The sequence below is a fragment of the Plecotus auritus genome (assembly GCF_963455305.1).
Source record: "Plecotus auritus genome assembly, chromosome: 9".
NCBI classification, from domain to species: Eukaryota; Metazoa; Chordata; class Mammalia; order Chiroptera; family Vespertilionidae; genus Plecotus; species Plecotus auritus.
In genome coordinates, this window is record NC_137783.1 from 111,415,060 (window position 1) to 111,440,271 (window position 25,212).

A 25,212-nucleotide genomic window follows, 5' to 3' on the forward strand; every position below is an offset into this window, starting at 1 on the left:
TGTGTGTGTGTGTGTGTGTGTGTGTGTGTGTGTATGTGTTGAGAGCAGCAGGCTGGGCTGGAGTTGTAGAAAATGGGGTCTGGGGCTTCTCCCACACCCCACCCCTCTGCCCCACCTTGAATGAACAGAGTGAAGTTGCTGGGTGGGTTCTGCAGGCCCTTCTCCCATATGGAGGGGCCATTCAAAGTCTCTTTCCCATCCTAGGAACAGAAGGGTTAACATTCCCACATCACCATTACCTCAGTAAGGAGCAGATTTGGGGTGCAGACAGATAAATGAGCTGGCCTTGTGCCCCCAGGGACTCCTCTGAGCTCATTAAAACAGAATTAAAGGTTTCTGAGGCGCCTGACCTTTCGGCGCTGCTGGAGGGGGAGGGCAGTGGGAGTGGGGGGTGCCCAGGGGAGAGGAGGGAGAGCAGAGGAAGGAAGGAGTACTTACTTGGCTTGGTCTCCTCTGCGTCCCATCTGCCTGATGGAGACACGTCCCCCTTGCTTTCTCCCGCCCCCCAGCTTCTGTTCCCGCAGGGAATGGATCTGCTGTTGGCAGAGTTCTGAGCACTGCTTCCCTCCCTCCTTTAGTCCCAATCTGTGCCAGAGCTGGCCTCTTCGAAGAGCACCAGGGCTGGGGACAATCTGCAGAAGAAGAGGTGGGGGGCAGTGGCTCGGGTATCCCACCTTTGTTGAGGAAGAGTGTGGGGTGTCAGGTTCCTAGGAAGGTCTTCCTGTGTTGGGGCTGGGAGGACTGGGTCAGAAGAGGAGCAGCCGCCCCAAGAGGAAAACATCTGGAAGGTGGTTCATCTTGTGGGCAAGAGGATGGTTGCCATGACTGCTGCTCACCTTGGCTCAGGTTGGGCCAGGAGTCAGGCTTCAGCCTTCTCCTGGAAGAAAGGCCTGTGTGTGTGTGTGTGTGTGTGTGTGTGTGTGTGTGTGTGTGTGTTTGTATTTAACTCTCTCTAGCAAAACCCTTCTCTGGCCCCTGCTCCAGGCTGCATGCTAGGGCAGACAGAGGAGTGAGACCCATGTCTCCTTCCAGAGTCTGTCCGTCTGGAGGAAGGCAGGGACACCCTCAGGCCACTATTGGCCAAAGGAGACAAATACAGATGCTTTGGTGGCAGAAGCTGGAGTGCCTCACAGTGGATATGGCGTTTGAATGGGCTTTGGGCATGGGGAGGACGTCTACAGGCAGAGAAGATGAGAAAGGATATTCTAGACAGAGGGGAGAGCATGAGCAAGGCAGGGTGGGGAGAGGGTGGTGGGGTGTTGGAGGAAGAGTGTGATCCTGGTGAGGCGGAGGTGCCTGCTGTTGAGCAAGATGCTACCTGGGACTTTGGCTACCAGGAGTTCCCAACAACTATCCCCTCACCTTCTTGAACACACCTGGCAGTGAAAAGCTCTAGAAAGGTGTTTGGATTATTCGTGGTCTGCCTCTTCTGCAAGCCTGTGCCTTCCTACTCAAATAGAAAAGCACGCCTCCAGGACACCCTCTCCCCAGTGCACATACAACTGATGGATCCTGTCCTGCTACCCCCCTCCCCCAGAGCTCCTGGGCCTCAGGACCTCACATCCTCCAAGAGGCAGCACAGCAGCCTTGCACCTCCCAGCTGCTACCATATTCCAAGGGCAGAGGGTGCAGAGGGTACAGGGGCTGCCACAGGGCAGGTGTTTTGGGAAGACTGGCTCACCAGCTCCTTCCTCAACAAGCCCCATTCCCCTCTCTGAGTCTCTGCTCTTGGTATTCACCCATCCACCCCTTCATCAATGGAAGGCATATTTCTCGAGCACTGCCAGGCACTGTGTGCTAGGTGCTGCAAATAGCAATGACAGTGACCAGACAGGCCCTGCTTCCACAGACCATAGTCTGGAGGGGTCCAGGAGACAGGCAAATCAGGGACCAAAATAAGGATAGAATTGCAAATGATGGCAAGTGCAAGCAAGGAAACCAGGGAGCTCTGCAAGGAATATTGGGGCCTGATGGAAGTGTGGACAGTGGAAGGCTCTCTGAGAGATATGCCGTCCAGGCGCAGGGCAGCCTGGAAGAGTTCTGGGCCTCTGCAGCTTGCAGCTCCAGGCACCGTGATTACAGGTTCTTTGTGTGGAAGGAGTCTTTGGCTCTGTTCTTCAGTTCTGGGATAATAAGTCCCTTTGAGGAGTGGGAGGCACTTGGTCTCTGGCATTTGATGTGTAATGTGTGCCCACGCTTCCCCCTAGCTGTGCCAGCCACTTATATGGGGATTAGCCATGTTGAACTTGGTGAGGATGAGTGGTGTGGGGGCTTTGCTGGGTTCTCAACCCTCTCTACAGCCGCAGTGCCTGCCACTGGGCCCCAGACCATCTCCCTGCAAGTGTGTGTTTCTGTTGGTGAGCAAAAAGCCATGTGTGCGTGTGGGTGGCAGTGTGTTTGCATATGGGGGTGGGGCAGAAGTGTGTGCATGGCTCTTGGGTATTCAAACTCAGTATCCCTATGTACACATGTGGGTGGGAAGGGGTGAGGCAGCCCAGGATTGTGTGCTGGGGTGGGGGGAGGCAATTCCTTCCTTTCCCCTGGCCTTCTGAGGCTCTCATTCAGTCTCCCAGCTCTGTACTGGGACCAAGCTGTTTTGGCAGCCCATAGCCCTAGGGGGGCCGCTGACATTCCCTTTTCCTGAGAGATGGGTCCAGCAGAAAGAAACAAGTAGATGTCCTCCCCATCTGCTAACAGTGAAATGCCAAAATGTTTATATGAGTCACATCCAAATGAACCATGCCCCAGCCTCTTTCAACTCCCTCTCCCATGGGAGTCATAGATGGAGCCTCAGCCAGAGCTTAACCTTCAATCCCACCAGATCCTGTCCAGGTCTTCCTGCTTCCAGTGTTGCTTCCTTCAACTCACCCCATAGGCCATGGCCCTCAAGCTAAAGTCCACTTCCTTAGCCTGGCACTCAAGGCCCTCCCCTGGGGCAAACGGACCCCACTCCTGCCCAGATCCTCATCTCCTGTACCACCTTCTACCCAGCACTGCCAGCACAGCTCCTGCCTGCAGTGTCCCCTCTCTTCAGGCTCTACTTGTCCTCCCCATGCCTCAGTGCCAGCTCTGGAAGCCTCCCGGATGCCCCCCTCTCCCGAGCTCCCACAGTCTTTAAGTTCCCATCCACCCTATCTGCCTTCTTCTTCCTCAGTATGAGGTTCTGCACCTCCTGATCACATCCCCCACTCCATCCTGCCCCAGCCAGATGTGAGCTTCCTGGGAACCTGCTGGTCTCCTCTCCATCTGCTCCTGGCAGGGGACCTAGAGCACAGGCAAGCAGGCAGCTGCTGAGTGAGAAGGGAAGATGTAGGAGGGAACCCCAGTGCAGCCACCATGGGGTGCCCTGCAAGCGATGAGCAGCTCTGAGTAGGCAACACCAGAAGCTGGTGACGCCGTTGGAAATCTTTGCTAGCAGGGCCTGCAGTGGGTCCCCAGACTGCCATCCCTCCCTCTGTCCCTCTCATTTTCTGTGTCAAGCTCTCTAGCAAGGGTGTGGGTATGCAAGACGGGCTGAGGGGACTTCTGGTAACTGAGACAGGGAAGTTAGGGAGGGACAGGCTAATATGTGTGGTGATGAGAGTGGGTCTGGAGAATGGAAGGTGCGGGAGAGTGGTCGGTACTGTCTCAGTTCTGCCACTTTCTTCTGTGTGACCTTGGGCATGTCATTTAACCATTTTGGGCCTTGGTTCATCTGCAAGTGGAAGCCTGCCTTACTGGATGGTGAGACTCACATTTCGATCAAAGCACTTTATCACTCCATTCGTTCATTTATTCACCCATCCTCCCAAGTTCTTAAGGTACAGCAGATGTATCATAGATGTCAGACTTCTTCTCTTACCCAGACTTAGGGGCAATTCAAACCCCAACTCAGAAAGGATGGAGATGGGAGGCTTCGGCTAATTGCACTGATTCCATAATTGGGTCCTGAAGGGCTCCGTAGGCTGGGAGATGGAGAGGAGTTCCAGGTCACCCCTTTTCCTCACCGTCCACCTGAATTGTGCCGTTGATGGAGCAGTGACTGAAAAGGCAGAGCTCAGGCACGTTCCACTTTTATGTGAATTAGCCCTAGAAGGTTTCCTGGAGGAGGGGATTGTCCTGGAGCCCTGTGCTCGGTCAGAAGGACAGGCTTATCACTGAAGCCCACAGACTGGAGTGTTTATGTGTTGGTGGGGACAGGTGTGTGTCGGGCATGGGGAGGGCCCTCTGACAGAGGTAGGAGGCTAGGGACGGTCACAGCTAGTTCTTCTCCCACATCCCTCCAGGTGCACTGTGGCCAGCTGAGTGACAGTGAAGAGTGGAGCCTTCAAGCTGTGGAGAAACATGTGAGTGGGGGTAGGGCTGCAGTAGGGGGGGGAGGGGCACCTGCTGAAGACCCTCATCACAGTGGGTAAGATGATCTTGCCAGGGAGCTGGACAGACCTGGGTTCCAGTCCACCACCTTTGGGCTGTGTGACCTTGAGCAAGTCACTTAACTTCTCTGAGCATCAGTTGCACATCTGAAAACAAGGATAAGGAAAGCACTGACCTAGGAGGGTACTGGTGAGATAAGGCGAATCAAATAGCTTGTCAGTACTTACGAAGGACTATCTACATAATGATATTGAGGCTCGTTCTTGAGATTTTATGCTGACTTTAACAAGGACTTAGAATTCCCTGTAGGTGCTAGAGACGCAGAGATACCGCCCTTGTCCTGTCTTGGAAGAGTCTGGGGCTAGGGGTGGAGACTGGAGGGAGGACGCCCAGCGGCGGGTGGAGCGCTGAGGAAGGAGTTGTTGGGACGGTGGTGGGGGCAGTGGTGGGGCACCGCCCGCATAGGAAATGGCTTGAGCCAAGGCGAGGAGTCCTGAGGCGGCGAGCGCGGTAAAGGTGGGGCAAGTGGCTAGCTGACCGCTTGGCCCGCCCCAGACCCTGGTGGCCCTGCGAAGGGTGCAGGCCCTGCAGCAGCGCGGGCCCGGCGTGGCCCCCGAAGCTGTCCAGAACCCTCCGGCGGGGACGGCGGGAGACCAGAAGGGCCGGGATGGGTACACCCACAACGACGGAAAGATCCTGCAACTGTGCGGTGAGGACCCAGCAGGAGCCGGTCCTGACGCGGGGCAGGATCCAACCTGGAGGGGTGGGGCCTATGTGGGGGGCGGGGCCTTAGAGGTGGGGCGAGGCCGGGGCGGGCCGGGGTAGATGTCGGAAGGGAGATCTACGAGCTGGTCCGCCAGGTGGCGGGGAGGGGGGTGGGGGGCGCGTCTAAGGGCCCTCTGACCGGCGCCCCGCCTTTGCAGGGGAACTCTACGACCTGGACGCCTCTTCCCTGCAGCTCAAAGTCCTCCAATACGTGAGTCCCTACGCCCCTCCCCCTGCTCCCCCAGGGACCGACGTGTCTTGAGCCCTCCCACTCAGCTGGGATTTCGACGTCCCGCCCCTCGCCTCTTTCCCACCTACCTGAGGAGCCTCCGAGGGGCGAGAGGGTGGGGAGTGGGTGGCCCAGACCCGCGGCCAGACCCGCGGTCAGCCCCTCGCTGGGTTCTTGCCTTTCAGCTGCAGCAAGAGACCCAGGCGTCCCTCTGCTGCCTCCTGCTGGTGTCCGAGGACAATCTCCAGCTCTCCTGTAAGGTGAGGGCCAGGTCCACGGTGGGACCCGGAGAGGGACCGGGTCTCTGAGGAGAAAAACCCTGCTTATCTTTTAATGGGTCACCCCCCCCCCCCCCCGCCCTCTGTCCCTCAGGTCATCGGAGATAAAGTGCTGGAGGAAGAGATCAGCTTCCCGGTGAGTCTGCAGGAGCAGTTAAGGCAAACGAGACACACTTGGGATTTGCACCGAGAAACTGGGATCTGCCAGAATCTCTTGGAATCTGATGGAATTATCTGGATCTTGGGGTCTACTTAGAAATGTTATGAGAACTCACAACCTTTCCTGATCAGGATCCATAAGAGAAATCTCATGCAATCTATACAACAGTTCACTTGGGACCCGTTTACCTCTGTTGCGGTGTTTCTGGATTTTGGTTCTCTTATAATCTATCGAGATCAATGAGAATCTTGGAGTCTGCTTTTTCTCTCTCCTAGTTAGGGGAGACCCTAAATCTTCCATAGGGCATTCTGGTCAGGAGCAGAACACCTCCCCCCCTTCTCAGTGTTGACTCCATTCCCCATTTGGACTGACTGAAAAGGTCCTTGAATCTTCCAGACTTTGCAGGGAGGGTTAGGGTCTGAGATGGCCTAACTTCAGGCCAGGGTGGGCCCTGACTCAGACTCTCCTCCCTCCACAGTTGACAATGGGACGCCTGGGCCAGGTGGTGGAAGACAAGGAGTCTATACAGCTGAAAGATCTCACCTCAGTAAGCCATGGCCTGACTGGACCAGGGGAGGAGGCAAAGTGAGAGGACCATGTCCAGCCTCCAGGGCCAGGGTTGCTGGGACAGGGCAGCCTAGGGAAGCTGGCGACAAGACCCAGGGACTTCCTCCCAGTCCACCCCATACCACAGCACTTCCCACCTGCAGTCCCTGAGAACCACCTGTTGCAGATGGTGGTGGGCTGGGGGAAGGAAACATACTCTCTCCCTCCCCGCCCTGCCCTGACTCACCTCATCTTTGCAGGAGGATGTGCAACAGCTGCAAAGCATGTTGGGCTGTGAGCTGCAGACCATGCTCTGTGTCCCTGTCATCAGTCGGGCCACGGACCAGGTGGTGGCCCTGGCCTGTGCCTTCAACAAGCTCGGAGGAAACTTGTGAGTCAGGGTGGGGTGATGTGGATCAGGAGGTGATCTGAGAGCCTGGACAGGGTTCTACTAGGGTAACATAGCTGGAAGGGGGTACTATTCCAGCAGTGTGGACTGAATGGTTTGTCGGTGTAAGAGACCACAGGTTTATGAGAATGCTAGGCTCTTGCTTCTGATACGGCTGAGGCACAGGTAATTGTGGTCTCTCCATCACCCATTTTAGCTTATTTAAAATCATGTTGAGGTCCAAGTGAGCTCCCACTTTTTTTGCCCACTTCTTGCAGTTGGGATTATCCACTATTAGGGTATTGGCCTCCTTCCCCATTTGCCATCCCCTGGTTGGCATTTCTGCTGGGAAATCCCTGATGGAGAGGTAGTGAGCTCTGGGATGATGGACTCTTTGGAACACAGAGCATCACTGACACAGTGGGCAATGGCTAAAGGGTATACAGGCTCGGAGCCAGGCTTAACTGAGGGTCTTTATAGGCACTGACAGAGCAGCTATAAGAATCATACAGGGGGGATAAGGACACATATGTAATACCTTAATCAATAAAGAAATTTAAAAAAAAGAATCATACAAAATGGAATGGTAGGCAGGACACTGAGTCAGGTAAACAGGCTTAGTTAGGAGGACTATCTCAGGAACTGAGATCAGATTTGGGATCTAAGAGTGGTACCGTAAATAGATTTAATTTCCTATACCAGGGGTCAGTTTGCCGACCACTGTCCTATACCAACTGGTTCTTAGTCCTATGATTGATTGGCTATGTCTGTCCTGGGAGTAGGTTCAGGGTATGAATGCTGCCACACTTGGTCCAGCAGGTCTATAGTTTGGGCTAAGGCATACAGGCAGAGTCCTGATTCCAGGATACAGAGAGATGCTGACAAGATGCTTGGCCCCCGGGGGTTAAGCAAACAGGCTGGGGCTCCTGCAGGAAGTGGAGACTGGGGAGAGGTGTCAGAAGCCCAGGGATGGGGTCTGCAGGAATGGGCAGAGACCTGGGAGTCATGGGTCTGTATAGCCAGACTTCTAACATGGAACTCCAGGCAGTTGGGTACACCTGGGGGGAAAAGACAGCAGGAGGGTTGTGGGATCTGTGTCATTTGGTATTGGTGGGCATCCTAGTAGTGGGAGAATGTATGCCATTGATAAGCACATGCTGAGCACCTACTGTGTCCAGCTGAGTGCTGACCAGATGGCCTTGGAAAGGCCTTTAGGGAGAAGAGTGCAGAGTGAGAGGAAGTCCAGCAGGGGCTGTGGCCTCTGGCTGCTGGTTGTGGGACCGGGTTCTGAGATGGCCCTATACCTAGAGAAGGGGTGGTATCAGATGGTAAATGAGATGGGGCCTTGGTGACAGCCCTGAGGCCCAGGGCAGGGACAGGGCCACCTCTGGGTTCTACATATTTCAGGGAGTGATTGCATGAGCCAAGATGGGGTTCAGCTCAAAGCCTGACTGTAGGGAAGCTGCCTGCAACTCAGAGAACAGGGGTTCCAGAATTCCTTCAGCAGGGAGTGTGGTGGGGCTGGTGGCCAGGGCAGAGGTAGATCACAGTTAAGACTTTTAGCAAACACTTCCCAAATATCTCCCCTTTACCAGGCTTTGCATTGGACATGGGGTGATATAGTTATGGTCCCTGCCTTCAAAACTGAAAGTTTATTTTCAGGGCATAGGAGGAGGATGGTGGGATAGGAATTCTAGGCAGAGAGAATTGTGAAGGTGTGAAGGAACTGGAGGTGTTCTCAGAATGATAAGGATTTTAGCTGAAGCTGAGAAGCACCCAAAGTCCTGGAAGAGTAGAGCAGTGACTAGAGCTGGACAAAACAGGGCAATGCCACCCCCCATCCTGAGCCTGGAGGGACCTCCGGGGAAGAGCAGGAGAACACCCAGCTCTGACCCAGCCTCAGTTTGGGTAAATATAAAGTCAGCAGAGGGAGACACGGCCGGGCTTCAAGAAGCAATCGTCTGAGGAGGAAAACACATTTCGTTCTGAGGAGAATTAGAGCCTCCCCCAGGGGGCTTCTAGTCTGAGGGAGAAGCTGCCCCAAGCCACCTGTGCAGTGAGCAGCCCCAGTCAAGGAGAGTGATGCTTAGCTGGTGATCTCTGAGTGGGCTTCCTGGAGGAATGGAAATGAGGAGAAATGGGGGGAGAAGTCTGTCATCAGCTCCCTCTCTGATGACCTCGCCTCCCTCCCCAGATTCACGGATCAGGACAAGCATGCGGTCCAGCATTGCTTTCACTACACCAGCACGGTGCTCACAAGCACCCTGGCATTCCAGAAGGAGCAGAAGCTCAAGTGTGAGTGCCAGGTGAGTGGCCTGCCTTGCGCCTCTCTCAGGAACAAAGCCACCCAGCTCTCAGCCCCAGTGACTTATCCACAAGGGAAAAGCCCATGTCTATCTGGACCATGGCAGGGGGTTTACCTAGTGCTCTGGAGGCCTCTTAAAGAGGAAGGTGACAGATTCCTCAGAGTGGCCACTGGCTGCAGGCACTGTATGCGATCACCCTCTAGTGTTCAACTCGGGTACTACAGCAATGCTGGGTGGCTGGAAGCTGAGGTGAATACACATCTGAGACTGTAGATTTCTATACACTTTCACTGAGGCAGTTCCTCCACTCCTCTACTTAGTAGCCAAATGACATAATTGCTAATAGACTCTGTGTCTCCAGCATGTGTGGAGATACCTAGGAGAGGAATGAAAAGCCCCTGGGGATGTTGGAGGCAACAGGTTGGAGAGGGTCACTTTCTGTAACTTGAACCCCAATGATCTCTATTTTCTCCATTCCAGGCTCTTCTTCAAGTGGCAAAGAACCTCTTCACTCACCTGGGTGAGTGCACTGTCCTCCTCCATGCCTGATTGTGGAGTGGGAGTGGGGGCTGGAGTTTGGGGGAGGAGAGGTGGGAGAGTTTGGCCTTGGCATTCCAACCCAGTCTCACCACTACCCCCCCCCTCCCCCTACTTCTCCCTCTCTCAGATGACGTCTCTGTCCTGCTCCAGGAGATCATCACAGAGGCCAGAAACCTCAGCAATGCTGAGATGTGAGTGAATTTACCCCTGGGAGGTGGAGAGAGGCCCCAGGCTTCATTCCTCACCCTTTCCTTTTCTCCCTTTCTCCCTCCACTGCCTTCTTGTGGGACCCCAGCACATTTTGTATGATCCTTTACTTCATGCCTGTGACCATCCCTAGACTGTAACGTCCAATGACAGCAGAGGTGGGGCTCGCTTTGCTGACCATGGGTCCTCAGCTCCTAATTACAATGCGTGGCACAGAGTAGGCGCTCAAAAAAAAAAAAAAAAAATCATTGGGTTGAACTAATGTCAGGAGTCAGCCAGCCCTGAGGAGAGTCTCTCAGCACAGATCACTCCTCCAGCCTTAGAAATCTGGGCTTTGCCTCAAGTTGTGAGAAGCAGGGGTGGTTGGAGAGGGGTGTCAGGGCTCTGTGGACCAAGGCCGTCTCCCCACAGCTGCTCTGTGTTCCTGCTGGATCAAAATGAGCTGGTGGCCAAGGTGTTCGATGGGGGCGTGGTGGAAGATGAGGTGAGGCAGGGCCCCACGGAGAGTGTCCTGGGGGTGGGGGTAGAGTCTCCGCAGAAGGCCTCATGGCCTGCTCTGTAGACAGTTCCTAACTTTTTCCTCTCAACCCATGCCTGCCCCTGCAGAGCTATGAGATACGCATCCCGGCTGACCAGGGCATAGCGGGCCACGTGGCGACAACAGGCCAGATCCTGAACATCCCGGACGCATACGCACACCCGCTATTCTACCGCGGCGTGGATGACAGCACGGGTTTCCGCACGCGCAACATCCTCTGCTTCCCCATCAAGAACGAGAACAAGGGTGCGGGCTCCCACAGAGGGGCGGGGCCAGTCTGGGGTGGGGACTGAGCAGGATGGGGCGGAGCCGAATGGAGGGGCTGGCAACCTTTCCCCCGCTGTTTTAGAGTCCCCCTAGCACAAGGCACAGGTTTCCCAGGCATGGATTCCCTTGAGGACAGCCTGGGAAGGCAGATCCCTGCCAGACACATCCACTGGCCAGTCCTAGCCCCTCTCCTGCCCCCAGAGGTTATCGGTGTGGCCGAGCTGGTGAACAAGATCAACGGACCATGGTTCAGCAAGTTCGATGAGGACCTGGCCACAGCCTTCTCCATCTACTGCGGCATCAGCATCGCCCATGTGAGTGGAGACTGGGGTGGAGACAGTGTAGGACGCTCTGTCCTCTCCACATTAGGACTCGGAGCCCCACTGCTGGGTTGCTATGCAACCTTCTGTACCACTGGTCACCTCTGACCTGTTTCCCATCTAAAAATTTATTATTTCCTGTCCTATCCCATTAGCCTCCCAGACCATGGGAAACCCCAGTTGTCATTATTTACCTATCTCACCCCCACCCTCCTCTGGAAGCAACCTCAACCCAAGCCCCTGGTCAACTTCTTTTTGGGAAATATTGGGTCTCGTTGTCCACAGCTGGCAGCTCTGCAATGGGACTCCAACCCACTGGTCCTGACACTAATCCCCCTCGTTTCTCTTTCTCTGCTGTGGGCCTCGGGCTCCATCACTGAAGACTAGGGCAGGCTCAGGAGGGTATGCAAAGTGCCAGCTCAAATGCTAAGAGATCATAGGAAGCAAAGCAAGGGAGGTCTAGATGAAGGTTGGATGGGGCTTCATAGTCTGGGCTGGAGCTCCAAGGCTCACACCTGGGCCAGCACAGGAGGTTCTATCTGACCCCCTTTCCAGTCTTGGGTATTCTGAGATTTCACAGCCACATTGCTTGAGCCGCATTCTTTCCCTTTCTCCCCCAGTCCCTCCTTTACAAGAAGGTGAATGAGGCCCAGTACCGCAGCCACCTCGCCAATGAGATGATGATGTACCACATGAAGGTGAGCTTGCATGGAGCTTCTGTCCTCCTTCTCAGGGTCTCAAGGTCCCCTGCCTCCCCAAATCCTCATGGGCCCAGGACCAGGCTGGGCTTTCTGATCACCCTCTCATGAAGATAAGAAGATAGACCCAGTGCAATGCCTGGGCTCCAGCTCCAGGCATGTTCTGGTTTGGCCCCGAGGCTGGCAGCAGCACCCACCCTGGGGAAGAACCTGGTTCAGCCAGGTGTTCCCCATGTCCAGGGATAATTCCCATCTTGGGAATGACTGAGAGGCTCACTCAGGGCCCTTGCCACAGCTCCCCTAGGTACAGGAGTCCTGAAGTCCTAATTATAATATTCCATTCCATTCCCAGACCCTGTGTCAGCAAAGCTCTTTCAGGCTTTAGTTCTCAGCATGTGGTGGTCATTGTTGATGTAAACATTTCCTCTCACTTGTGTCTGACTCTAGACCAAAGGGTCCCAGACTTTGTAGATAGAGTCAAAGCTGTAGTAGGAAGGATTGAGGTCCTTCCAGAGACAGTCCCCCTCCCAAATAAGGAATCTTGAAGTTAGCATCTGTGAAAGGCTGCCATGGTTTGGGGGTGTCATGAAAGGGTGTCCTTTGTCTTTGCTGAGGATAGGTTGTTACAAGTAAAGGTGGTCACAGACAAGGAGGCTCAGTAGGTGGGCTGCAGGGCTGTGAGGGGAGGGTGGTGATCTCCTGTGCAGTACCAATTCATGGACTGGATGGCTCAACTGGGGACACTCTGGGTGAGGGGTCTAATATCCTGGCTGGTCCGCTGTAGGTCTCTGATGACGAATACACCAAACTGCTCCATGACGGCATCCAGCCTGTGGCTTCCATTGACTCTAACTTCGCCAGTTTCACCTACACCCCTCGCTCTCTTCCTGAGGATGACACTTCCATGGTGAGCTTCCCCCTCCCCCAATGAGGCAGAGGGTGTACAGGCAGAGATTTAAGTTAAATGTACACAGGAACTTCCTGGCAAGACAGAGTCATCAAGGAAGCCTATAGAGTCTCCCTTAGAGATGGAATGGGCATGTGGTCTGCCAGCATGGGCCACGGGGCCTGCCCAGAGGCCAGGTGCTGGCTGGATGATTGGCAGAGATTGCTCTCAGGGTTGGCACCTCACTCCCTGTGTTTCTAAGATTTTAGGAGAGCTTGGTTCCAAGAGTTCTTGGATACCATATTTCTTAACGTTTTTGGCTCTGAGAATGCTTGGTGCTGCTATTTTATGGTTCTCTAGTATAGATCTAAACATCTAAGACTCCAACACAATTGTGTAGGCTTCAAGAAGGGCCAAAGCAGGAGCCCTGTCTTGAAACTGACAATCCCTCTGTCCCCTCCCTTCTGCCCTCTGCAGGCCATCCTCAGCATGCTACAGGACATGAATTTCATCAACAACTATAAAATTGACTGCCCGACACTGGCCCGGTGTGTGCCCCAGCCCTCCCCTCTGTGTGCAGGCAGCCCCATCTCTGCCTTCCTCTGTCCTCAACTCTCACATCCATTGCCCCCAGCCTACTGGGAAGGGGTCTCTCTGGAACAACTAGGGAAGACTCAGTCTTGTGGGAGTGGGCAGGCTCCATGAGTGAGAGGCAATTCCTAGACATTGGGACCATGAGGAAAGGAAAGGAATGGGGAAGGGCAGAGCCTGAAGGGCTACCTGGAGGAGAGCCTGAGGCCCCTCTGCTGCCCTCTCCCCTCCCCCAGGTTCTGTTTGATGGTGAAGAAGGGCTACCGGGATCCACCGTACCACAACTGGATGCACGCCTTCTCTGTCTCTCACTTCTGCTACCTGCTCTACAAGAACCTGGAGCTCACCAACTACCTCGAGTGAGTGGCTGCCCTTCCCCCATCTGTTAGCCGCTGGGATTCCCTTCCTTGGGGCAGGGAAACACCTTCTATGTGTCAAGCACTTTACATGCACCATAAGGGGACCCTCTTAACATTCCAGTGAGTGGTTGCATAGCCCCATTTTCCTGGCCAGACTTGTTCATAGTCACAATCCCAGGGAATGATGGGCCTGACAAACTCTAAATCAGGGCTTCTTTCCAGGAGGGGACCCAGGTGTCCTGAGCTCTTGTTCTAGTGGCTCCTGGACATCTCAGTGAGCTGACCCTCCTCTGAGGGTCTGGGGAGGAAGCTGTGGCTGGACCTCTCTCCTCTCTGTCTCCCAACCAGGGACATCGAGATCTTTGCCTTGTTTGTTTCCTGCATGTGTCACGACCTGGACCACAGAGGCACAAACAACTCCTTCCAGGTGGCCTCGGTGAGATCCTGCCCTCCGCACAGTGGGCGCCTTCTCTGGGATGCCTGGGAGTGTTACTTCTCCAGCCTGAGGAGAGGTGGGAGCTGGTGGAACCAGGAGCCTGAGGCTCTCCTAGGCTTTGTGCTGGGCTCTGAGATGGGCAGAGGGAGGGGGTGGAGGGCAGTGCTTAGCCTAATATGGCTGGCACTTGGATCTGGATGTGAAGATTGATGGAGTTTTCCCGGTTTTTCCAGAAATCTGTGCTGGCTGCGCTCTACAGCTCTGAGGGCTCTGTCATGGAGGTACCATCATTTTCCCCCAGCCCCTACCTCCCATCCCCTCACCTCGTTCCCTCTCCTCCTCCTCCTCATAAGGTGGTGATGTGCAAAGTTAGACTGTGACCCAGCTCCTCCTGTTCCCACTCCCTGCTTTTCAGGCAGGTGGTGAGAGCTGCAGCCTCCCCCAGGGCGTGTCTGGCTCATTTTCCTGGATGGGCTTGGAGGGGTGCAGGTGTGCATGGGTGTGCAAGTCAGACTGCAGGTTCTGCTGGAGCCCAGGTTTTCAAAAAGAGGATTTGTATTTAGCACGATTCTCTTTGCATGTCTGGGAACACCCCGTACAAACCCTCCCCACCAAGCCCTGGAGGGGCTCCATTCCCATCACACTCAGCTTTCCCTTAGATTATTTGGTTTTGGCCTACACACCCCCAGATGGGGGCTCCTTGGGGTAGAAACAAGATCTGAGACATCTCTGAGTGCCCTGCACTTCGCACAGGGATGGGCACAGAATGGGATCCCAACTTCCAAGGTTACCTTGCCCTATGCTGCCCCCCACTACACTCTCCAGAGACTGCACCTGCTTGCACACCCCCAGAGATGAGGGGCTCACTCCCTCCTGGGAGGCCCTATAGCAGCCCTGCCTCTGCCCTCCGCGCCCTGGTTGAGCCGCCTCCTCCTCCGACTGACAGCCCTTCAGTATCTGGAGACAGAGGCCTTGCCCTTGCCTCATCACTGCCTTTCCTTGTCAACAAACAAATGTTAGCTGCCCAAACTGGTGTCTAGGACTCCAAGGGATCATTTCAGAATATTTCCAGTTTGAGAGGCCCTCAGAGCTTTCTTTGTTGTATCCCTTCATGTGACAGCTGGGGAATCTGGGCCTCAGAGCCAGCCAGGGCCTTGCCCTGGTCACACCAAGGGTGGAAACGGTGCCCAGAAAGGGAACTAGGACCTGACTCCCTGTTTCTGCCTGCTCTGCTCACCTGGGGGCCAGGGCTGGGCTGGGCCTACTCCCTCTTTTGGGGTCAGTGGTGAGGGAACCCCCTGCTCCATCCAGGCCCCATCACCCCTCTCCCCCGCAGAGGCACCACTTCGCTCAGGCCATCGCCATCCTCAATACCCATGGCTGCAACATCTTCGACCACTTCTCCCGGAAGGTGATGGGGCCTGGGTGGGGGTGAGGGGGTGTGAGCCAGGAGTTGGCTCAAAACAGGAGAAGGGGACTATGGGTGGAGGCTCCTCAAGGCCAGGAACTGGGTGGGGTGTCTGGCAGGAGGCTGTGACATCTCCCTCCCGGCACCCAGGACTATCAGCGCATGCTGGACCTGATGCGGGACATCATCCTGGCCACGGACCTGGCCCACCACCTGCGCATCTTCAAGGAACTCCAGAAGATGGCTGAAGGTGCCTGCTTTTAGCCCTGGCCCTTGGGGTTGGGAAGGAACCCCAAGAGGGGGATTTGCCTGGAGAGCATCCCAAAGAATTTAGACCCATCCCTTCCAGCATCAACCACCAGGCAGACCCAGCCCCAGCCTCTTGGCTCCCATCCAGGATGCCACATTCCCTGGACCACTTTGGGGTGGGGCCTGAGGACCTTGTCCTCAGGGTGAGAGCACCAGGAGGCTGACCCCATCCTCTTCCCAACAGTGGGCTATGATCGAACCAATAAGCAGCACCACAGCCTCCTCCTCTGCCTCCTTATGACCTCCTGTGACCTCTCTGACCAGACCAAGGGCTGGAAGACCACAAGGAAGATTGCAGTAAGGGTTGCCCCTCCCTGGGAAGATGCAGACTTCAAATGCTGCCTGGCTCAGTGTAGCTCCTATACCTGAACACCCTTTCTGTGCTGAGCTTAGCCTGGCCTTATTTTGGGGAAATGGAAACCTAAACCACCTTAGGGTGACAGATGGAGAGATTCAGAGAAGGGCATGGACTTGCCCAGGGTCACACAGCAAGTCAATGGTGGAAGGTGGGCCAGAACCCAGCCATTCCTTTCCATCTGGGGCCATCCACCTGACTGGCTGGGGATGGTAAGGACAGGCCCTGAGGTAGAGCTGAGGGAGACCTCAGTTTGCCTCCTTGGGAATGGGCTGTAGAGGAGCTTGGGTGGATAGATCCCACTCACAGGATGTAATGAGAGTTTTGGCCTTTCAGGAGCTGATCTACAAAGAGTTCTTCTCCCAGGGAGATTTGGTATGTGGGGAATGACCTCAGGGTGTCCAGGTTGCGGGTGCGTTCCTGGCCTGGGGCTGGGTGGGTTTGGGTTAGCCCCATCCTGGCCTGATAACTCGATGCCTGCAGGAGAAGGCCATGGGCAACAGGCCAATGGAGATGATGGACCGTGAGAAGGCCTACATCCCTGAGCTGCAGATCAGCTTCATGGAGCACATCGCAATGCCCATCTACAAGTGAGGGAGCTCCTGGGGACTCCTGGGGACTCTGCACAGAGAGGATGGGGTGGGGCATGGCTGTTTACGGCCATCACAGCAGACACAGGTACTGAGCTGGGCTTGGCCCAGCTTCACTGACCCACCCCGCTGCCTCTGGGCACCGCAGTCTCCTGTTTTACCCCTAAATGGGTCCTTCTCTTGATCCTTTATCCCCTATGGAAAGAGACCATCATGCTTCACACTCTTATGGAAATTCTACCTGTGGTATAGCCCTAATCTTTCTTCCTGTCATTATCTGACTTCTGACCTTTAACCCTGCCCCTGTGCACCCCCAGGCTGCTGCAGGACCTGTTCCCCAAAGCAGCAGAGCTGTATGAACGAGTGGCCTCTAACCGTGAGCACTGGACCAAGGTGTCACACAAATTCACCATCCGAGGCCTCCCGAGTAACAACTCGCTGGACTTCCTGGATGAGGAGTATGAGGTGTCTGAGCTAGATGGCACTGGGGGCCCTGTCAATGGTTGTTGCAGCCTTGACACTGAGTGAGCCACTCCCAGGGCCCTTCCCCGCCCAGGTCTCCTCCTACAAACCCTCCACTGGCCTGGCCAGATGCTCTGGGACCAGAGCCATGGGTCCTGGGTTCTAGACCAGAACTTCCCATTTGACCTGGGCAAGTGTTGACATTCTGGGCCTCAGTGTTCTTGTCTGTTTAATGGAAGCAAGACTTCCAGCATCACCAAGACTTTGTCACTTGTCCTCTGAGAGCATAGGGATGACCCATGAGCAGTGGGCCCTGCTCTGCACCTCTGATCACACCTTGGCAAGTCCTCCCCAAGCCACTCCTTCCCTGAGGCAGCCTGAATGGTTTCTCCTGGGCCCCAGTCTTGCTCTACCAGATTTGTACCCTTTTTCCCTCTCCAGGATCCTCATGTAAGAAGGTGGGACATCTTGATGGAGCAGAGGGTGGGTCTTAGAATCAGTCATTAGCTCTGCTGGAGGACTATAAATAGCCACAGGTGCCTCTGAGGACTGCCACTGTACTTACGGTGAGGATGGGGTACTGGGGGAGATTGATGCAGATCCCATGAGGAAGATGCCAGAGGGGCACTCAGTGCTCTGGGGAGAAAGGGCTCAGGAAGAAAGCAGGATGGAAACAATGGGCAGGAAGGATCCCTGGGCTGGGAGACCGGCCCCTGTTGAGTCAGCAATGCTTCCTCCTGGTTGTGTGACCCTGGGTAAGTCCCTTCCCCTATCTGGGTGAAACAGGAGGTTAAGACAATCTGTTCTCTGAGACCCCTTTTAGATAAAAATTCCATAGCTCTTTGGAGTCCTAGGAGAGGCCATAGAATGCCCCTAACACCCTAGGGCAGATAGGGGTGGCCCCTGAGTGTACCCCCTTAGCCTGAGTCCCTCCCCCATTTCCTGCAGCCAGAGAGGGACCTGGCCTCAGCCCTGGCAGGGTGTCTCTCCTCTTCAAGGCCATATCCACCCATGCCCCAGGGCTTGGGAGACCCCATAGGGCCAGGCCTCTTGGGTCAGCCCGGCAGCTTCTCCCTTCTCCTTTGTTCTGTATGTGTTGTGGGGTGGGGGGAGGGGGGCCACCTGCCTTACCTATTTGGAGTTGCCTTTAGAGAGATGTGTTTTTTTAGGACTCTGTGCAACTGTTGTATATGGTCCCGTGGGCTGACCGCTTTGTACATGAGAATAAATCTATTTCTTTTTACCACAGAGCCTGCCTGCTTCTCTTGCCCCATAACTTGTTATGGTTTGGAGTTTGCTCCTCTGGGCTGAATGGCCTCAGGGCTCTAGCCTTCCCTAGGGGGCTTGGGCTCCAGGCCCCTCCCTGCCCAGCCTCTGCTTTGGGCTCCCCCAGTCTGACTCTGTCCTCTTACAGAACCCAGTCTGACCAGTGGGCCCCGGTGGGGGTGGTAGTTCCTGGCCCAAGACTGACAGGGGACAGCTATTCTAATGTTGCCCAGCTGACGCTACCGCATAAGTACTCCTCTGTTTGTGACCCCCAACCCTGAATGTGTCTGTATGTCCCTCTTCCACGGCCTTTGGGTAAAGGGGAAGCATAACCTGGGTGCACATCCTGGGCCTTAATCGTCTCCCCTGCATCTGATGTCTGTCCTCAGCCCAACCTTCCCTTGAGGCCATTTAATCCCATTTCAGGCCCATTCTGTGACACATCGCTCCTTGCCACCAAATAGAGTGCACAACTTACACATATTTCCTCCTGCATGCAGGCAGGACCCTGCACTGAGGCCTAGAGCTAACTTTGTCCTTGTCCCTGATCTGGAGGGTCTAACAGCCTGGTAGGGGAAATAGATCCAAGCTCAGATTCAGGCCATGACAACCCTATGGGACACCTGACCACGGGCTCCAGACAGGATCATCACCCTGAGAAGAAGAACCACAGTGAGGTTTGGAAGATGAGCAGGTGTTATTTTCCTTTGGGTAAAAGGGGGGCAGACACTCCTGGTAGCAGAAATTGCTCATACAAAGGCTCAGAGAAGGGGAGGCACACAGGGAATGGAGAGATGGAGGGAAATATAAGGCCAGATCAGGGAAGGCCTTGAATGGCAGGCTGTGGAGTTTGGCTTTATTTTGTGGGCAGTGGGGAGCCAGAGAAAGGTTGTCAATACGGGAGAGCTTGGGCAGGGCAGAGATCATTCTAGGGCTGTTCTCTGTGCTCTGGGCTGGGCGAGAGGGAGAGGAATTCAAGACACGTGGGATTGGCAGAACTTGGTGATCAATTGCATGGGGGTGGGGGCAGAAGTAGAACTGGGAGGTACTCCAGAACGTGGGTCTATGTGGCCTCAGTCACCAGCAGCCAGGTGTTGGGTGGAGCCTCTGGCAGGAGGGAGCTCCCTGGGGAGGATGGGCGGGGCTGCTGTCTTCGCGGCGGGCCGAGAGGCGGGACAGGAGGGAAGGTGGGAGGCGGGGGTGGAGGTGGAGGGGTGGGGGGGAGCGGGGCGGGCCTGGTGTTGGATGCGACCGATGTAGGGCGCGACCGTGAGCTCGAGGAGGGGCGCGGCCTTTGGCCCGAGGGACTACGGGATGGACGGCGGGACACACTGCTGGAGGAGGATGGAAGTGCGGTGCTTCTGCACAGAGCCTGTGGGCAGCCTTCACCAGGTCAGAGAACATGAGGCTTGGCCCCATGCCCTGCCTTCCCAATTTAATGGTTTCATTTTACATCAAAACTCACAATGATTCTATGGAGTGGCTACTATCGCCTCATTCTGTAACCAAGTAGCTTGAGGTTCAGAGAGGTTAAGTTGGAGTGTGCACCCTCCTGCATGACTCCCATGCAAGCAAGGGCTTACTCCCGGGTAGAGGAAAGAGAGTCAGGACAGGGTCTCTGTCTCAATCTCTGCGGGACTGTCAAGGGACGTAGGAATGGTGAGCAAGTGGATGGAGGCGCCAGCGAGGGATCTGGGATCCGTCAAGTGTGCACATCTTGAAGGGGGCGGAGATAAAGGGTGAAGAGGATGGGGTGTGTAGTGCAGCCCTTAGCCACCAGGTGGCGCCCAACTCCTGTCCTCACCTCCCCAGAGGTGCAGAAGGGTGTGTAGGGTGTGTTGTGGGGCTCATCTCCTCTCAGACTCAAACACAGAGGCATTCTCACCCAGACTCATACCCACATTCTCTTTTACACGCAGATACACTCTTTATGCAGACTCTACACAGTGTACTCAGGACACATTCTACACAGACTCTACAGGGAAAATGGAAAATGTTTCTCAGGGATTTCCAGCCCCTTTAGCTGCTCTCTGAACAGGGCTGAGGTCCATCAGTTCTCCCTGAGTGAGACCCCATGTCCCACGGGTTTGTCTCCCTGCTGAGTGGCCTCTCCCCGCAGAAGGATTCCTGGGAAGGCAGCACCAGCCTTGTGATCCGTTGTGGGCAGAGCCCCTCCTCTGGGCTTGAAATAACTAGGATAGGGCACTGTAAGGCTTGGTCCTGTGCATATGAGGCGGCAGGAGACACAGCAGGAGGGAGCTGAGTGTGAAGGGGCATCAGGAGGGGGCCGGGCTGAAGTTTGGATGGGGAGGACTGGGACAGATGAGGGCATTGCTGATAGACCAGAAAGGCAGGTGGGAGGGTGAGGTGGGGGGTGCCCGGGCTGTGCCCAAGGTCTTACTGTCCTTCCTTGCTGCTCAGTCTCCCAGGGCCCAGTCTCCTTGAAATGGGTGACTTAAGTCTGGGGGTGGGGCGGGTGGGGTCTAGAGGCGGGTAGGGGAAGCCAGCTAAGGATCATTGCCTGTTATCCAATGCCTTGAAAATGTTTATCTTATAGATTTCGTTATTATTTCAGGCAGGAGGGTAAATCTAGTCTTTATTATTCCATCTTGGGTGGGAGTGTACGTCTATTTTACTAACTTTTATTGCAGTATAGTAATCCATGTATGAATATTTGAATATTAATATTTTGCCGTTAGAAAGAATGATCCCATGAATATTCATATATATTGAGTATTACATTGTATGAATATCTGTATCTGTTTCTATTGATGTACATCTTCAAGCTTCCATCTGGGACCATTCCTTTCTACCTGAAAACACCCTTGCAGTATTTCCTTTAGTGCAGGTCTGCTGCTGATGAATTCTTCTGGTTTTTATTAGTTTGAAAACATCTTTGTTTCCCCTTTATTCTTGAATGTTTTGGGAGCGACTGAATTCTAGGTTAGAAAGAATTTTCTCCTTGTACTTGGAAGATAACATTCTGTCCTCTTTTGACTTCCGTGGTTTCTGATGAGAAGTCTGATGTCAGTCTTGTTATTGCTCCTTTGAAAGTAATGCATCTCTTTCTCTGGCTGCTGTTAAGATTTTATCGGTTTTTGGTTTTCAGCAGTTTTATCACGATGTGTTTAGGTATGGTTTTCTTAGTATTTATCCTGCTTGTGATTCATACCGTGTCTTGAATCTGTGGTGATTTTCCCTCTCCTCAATTCAATCTTTATTAAATGTAGATAAGCATACTTTCTATATCCCCACAGCATGCTAAGAAATTTCTACAAAATGTTACTGAAATCTTGTGATAACAAGAGAGAAATAGTGCTGCAGAGATGGGGTATATATATATATATATATATATTCTCATCCGAGGATATTTTTCCATTGATTTTTAGACAGAGGGAAAGATAGCAAGAAATATTGATGTGAGAAAAACACATCAGTTGGTTGCCTCCTTCACAAGCCCCAACCAGGGCCCGGGCAAGGAGGGTAGGGGGGAGGAGCCTGCAACCAAGGTACGTGCCCTTGACTGGAATCCAATCTGGGACCCGTTGGTCCGCAGGCCGAGGCTCTATCCACTGAGCCAAACCAGCTAGGGCAAGATGGAGGTAATATTTTAAATCAATCACTAGATTCTCTTCCTTGAGGTTCAAACTCACACCCCTCCTTGGGAGAGGAGAAGGATCACCAGTCTCGGTCTCTCTCCTTAGCTTCTGTTCTATAACCAAGGATTACCCTTGATCAGAGGTCCCTACCTGGAATCAAGACTTTCCACCCTCTGTCTGGTGGCTGATAAGAAGGGAAAACGACTTTTTATCTGTCTCTGTGGTTTATTTTGTCTCTCAGTAAACACTTATGTTTTAATGCATAACAATTTATATTTCATTATTTAGAAATTTGCCATATCAGAATAGGGTTTTAGATTTACCATTGAAGGGATTCCCTTCAGGACAGTAAGTAGATCTCTGAGTGCTGAGTTCTAATGCAGCAGGCTAAAGAACAGCCAGTGGACAGCCAGGGTTTCTCTGCCCTGGTAGAATTCTTACTCTTTGCTTTGACCATTAGGCTTCAAGTGCATCTGTATGAGGTGTTAGGGAGGCATCAGGGAGCAACCTTCACACTTGTATCTCTCTCTCTACCAGAGCATTTGCTATTTAAGTGGTGAACCAAAATGGAAGCACTTTTGTTCCTGGCCTGGGTCACCATGCTCACCAATCTTTGCAGCCGGGTGAACCCTCTGTGATCTGACCCAGCTCACTGGTTCATGTATATTTCCTGATTTCTAGATACAAGCATCTAATTGCCCGATCCCTGTATTCTGCCTCTCTGTGTTATAGAGGCTGGAAATAGAAGTAACATTTCCCGTGCTCCACTGCAGCTTGGGTTTCATGTGTAACCTGGGCTCCATGTAGAAGGTGTCCCTGAGAAGACCCGGAGGTGGAAGTGCAAAATGGGCATGATGACTGCAGGCAAGCAGATAATATCACCTGGAAAGCAGCTACGATGGGGGTGTCTGGGTGTTCTAGGGGCACCCAAGATAGAGTTTCTAATAATCAGCCCCTCACATAGGTGCCCAGCAACAGATGACAGGATGGTAATTTTCCATTAGAAAATTCCCTGGTGTGACTGGGCATTTTGGCTGGCTGCATTGTTCCTGACCTTCAGCTGTGTAGCACCGAGCCTGATTCTTTTCTCCTTCTACCTAAACATGTGTAGATAATGGCTTGTATAGCTAACCTCAACTAATAGTTCTCTTGAAGCACTGATCCCATTGCCCAACATCCCCCAATAAAATGTAAGTTCCCTGAGGGGACAGACTAAGTCTGGCTTATTTCTTTATCCTTAGTACTTAGCACAGAGACTAAGACAGAGAAGGCACTCAGCAAAAATGTATTGGCTGCTAAATGAAATGTTAGTCATTACAGTATAAATCCAATCCAGCCTGGCCGGTGTTGCTCAGTGGTTGAGTGTCGACCCATGAACCAGGAGGTCACGGTTCAATTCCTGGTCAGGGCACATGCTCACATTGTGGGCTCGATCCCCAGTAGGGGGCATGCAGGAGGCAGCCGATAGATGATTCTCATCATTGATGTTTCTCTCTCTCTCTCTCTCTCTCTCTCTCTCTCTCTCTCTCTCTCTCTCTCTCTCTCCCCGCTCCCTTCCTCTCTCTGAAATCAATAAAAACATATTTTAAAAAAATTAAATCCAATCCAGGTGACTCCATCCTCTGAGGAGTCTGGGGCAGGCCTGCATATCTGGAGTATCTCAGTAGTGATCATGGACATGCAAGAGTTGCCTCATTCAACTAGAGAAAATAGTCTGCTCAGTAAAACCAGGCCTGCGTGATGAACTGTCAGGCCTCCCATCAGAGGAAATCATGTTCACAGTGGAATCATGCTTGCGTGACCAGTGTGGAACATCATCGAAAACCAGCTGGCTTTCAGAACTCTGGCCGGCAGGTTCCAGGATGCAAAATCATATTCACCTTGAGGGGACATATAAAAGTAGGACAGAGGAAAATAACCAAATTTATATTGTATCATCATCAAATCAATTTTAAAATATCACCAATAGAAAAGTTCTCCCTAAAGAAATGTCACCCCAAACTGCCCCTAAATACTCATTTTCATCTCTTTGTGTGAGCTGGGGCTGCTTATTCCTGGGTCCTCTTAGTGACCAAACATGGGCACCAATGTTGTGTTCTCTCTTATTATCTCAGTTTTTTCATGACACGCTTCTAAGTTGCTAGATGGGTTTACATGGGCCCTCTTGACAGCTGGCATCTATCCTACCAAGGGAAGCCACTGGGCAGTTGAGTGCAGTGGTTAAGGCTGTGGTATCAGGCACCTGGATCCAGTCTCCTGCTGTGTGACTTTGTGTAAGGCACTTACTTCCCTGAGTCTCAATTTACTCATCTGGAAATTGGGAATAATGACAATCTTTCTTGAGGTGGTTGTGAGGATTCAGTGCAAAGCATGAGAACCACTGTGAAAGCTGCCAGCTGTCTGCATTGCAGGGCTTCATGAGGGTGCATTTCTGGGAATAAGGAAGCATAACTTCATCTTTGGCAAAAGCTGAGGGCTCAGAGGAGCAAGCAGTCCCAGAAGGAAGCCTCAGACACAGGAAGGGCAGGTTCAAAAGAGTTGGAAAGAGGTAACTGACATTCTGGGTTAGTATACCCTAAAAGTATATTTTCAAGCTCTAACCCCTGGTATCTGTGAATTGACCCTATTTGGAAATGGGATCTTTGTAGATGTGACTAAGTTGAGGTCCTTATAAAAAGAGGGAAATTTGGACCTAGAGACACACAGGAAGAGGCCATTTGAAGACTGAGGCAGAGATTGGAGTGATGCTACCACAAGCTAAGCAAAGCCAATGATTACCAGGAACCATCAGAAGCTAGGAGAGAGTCAAGGACAGATCATCCTCTTGCAGTGGTTTTCAACCTTTCTAATGCCGCAACCCTTTAATACAGTTCCTCATGTTGTGGTGACCCCCAACCATAAAATTATTTTCATTGCTACTTCATAACTGTAATTTTGCTACTGTTATGAATCGTAATGTAAATATCTGATATGCAGGATGTCTTAGGCGACCCCTGTGAAAGGGTCTTTCGACCCCCAAAGGGGTCGCAACCCACAGGTTGAGAACCGCTGATGTAGAGGCATTAAGGCAGGATCCCATCCCGAGGGAGTTCACAGTAACCTGGGTGAAATGTTAATTGATTAACCAACTAGTTAATTAATTTATTAAGAACACATTTATTGAAAACATCCTTTGTACTGTCCCTGGCTGAGCACCGGAAGGGCTGCAGAGCGATCAACAAAACCAGACACCAAGCTTATAGACTAGTTGAGGGATAGACACCAATCAAACAAACTCACAAGTGAATGTAAAACTGCAACTGTGCCAATTGGGCTGTTAAGGAAAAGTAGATGGTGCTACAAGAGCCTCTAACGGG

At 53.1% G+C, this 25,212-nt stretch overlaps 1 protein-coding gene across 4 annotated transcripts in view; it reads left to right on the forward strand.

The window, feature by feature from the left end:
* Positions 1-18,239, forward strand: part of PDE2A (phosphodiesterase 2A) — a 90,115-nt gene extending 71,876 nt beyond the window's left edge. For all 4 annotated transcript variants that reach the window (XM_080642735.1, XM_080642734.1, XM_080642736.1 and 1 more), the window contains 25 exons: positions 4,266-4,325; positions 4,909-5,062; positions 5,277-5,329; positions 5,533-5,607; positions 5,720-5,761; positions 6,264-6,332; positions 6,592-6,722; positions 8,914-9,025; positions 9,506-9,545; positions 9,693-9,756; positions 10,184-10,256; positions 10,379-10,556; positions 10,779-10,891; positions 11,518-11,595; positions 12,380-12,502; positions 12,959-13,029; positions 13,309-13,431; positions 13,780-13,867; positions 14,101-14,148; positions 15,204-15,278; positions 15,426-15,525; positions 15,769-15,881; positions 16,276-16,314; positions 16,423-16,529; positions 16,847-18,239. In XM_080642735.1, the coding sequence (XP_080498861.1) occupies positions 4,266-4,325; positions 4,909-5,062; positions 5,277-5,329; positions 5,533-5,607; positions 5,720-5,761; positions 6,264-6,332; positions 6,592-6,722; positions 8,914-9,025; positions 9,506-9,545; positions 9,693-9,756; positions 10,184-10,256; positions 10,379-10,556; positions 10,779-10,891; positions 11,518-11,595; positions 12,380-12,502; positions 12,959-13,029; positions 13,309-13,431; positions 13,780-13,867; positions 14,101-14,148; positions 15,204-15,278; positions 15,426-15,525; positions 15,769-15,881; positions 16,276-16,314; positions 16,423-16,529; positions 16,847-17,057 (2,340 nt within the window). In that variant the 3' untranslated portion in view covers positions 17,058-18,239. The remainder of the gene's footprint in view (positions 1-4,265; positions 4,326-4,908; positions 5,063-5,276; positions 5,330-5,532; positions 5,608-5,719; positions 5,762-6,263; positions 6,333-6,591; positions 6,723-8,913; positions 9,026-9,505; positions 9,546-9,692; positions 9,757-10,183; positions 10,257-10,378; positions 10,557-10,778; positions 10,892-11,517; positions 11,596-12,379; positions 12,503-12,958; positions 13,030-13,308; positions 13,432-13,779; positions 13,868-14,100; positions 14,149-15,203; positions 15,279-15,425; positions 15,526-15,768; positions 15,882-16,275; positions 16,315-16,422; positions 16,530-16,846) is intronic.
* The last annotated feature ends 6,973 nt before the right edge of the window (positions 18,240-25,212 follow it).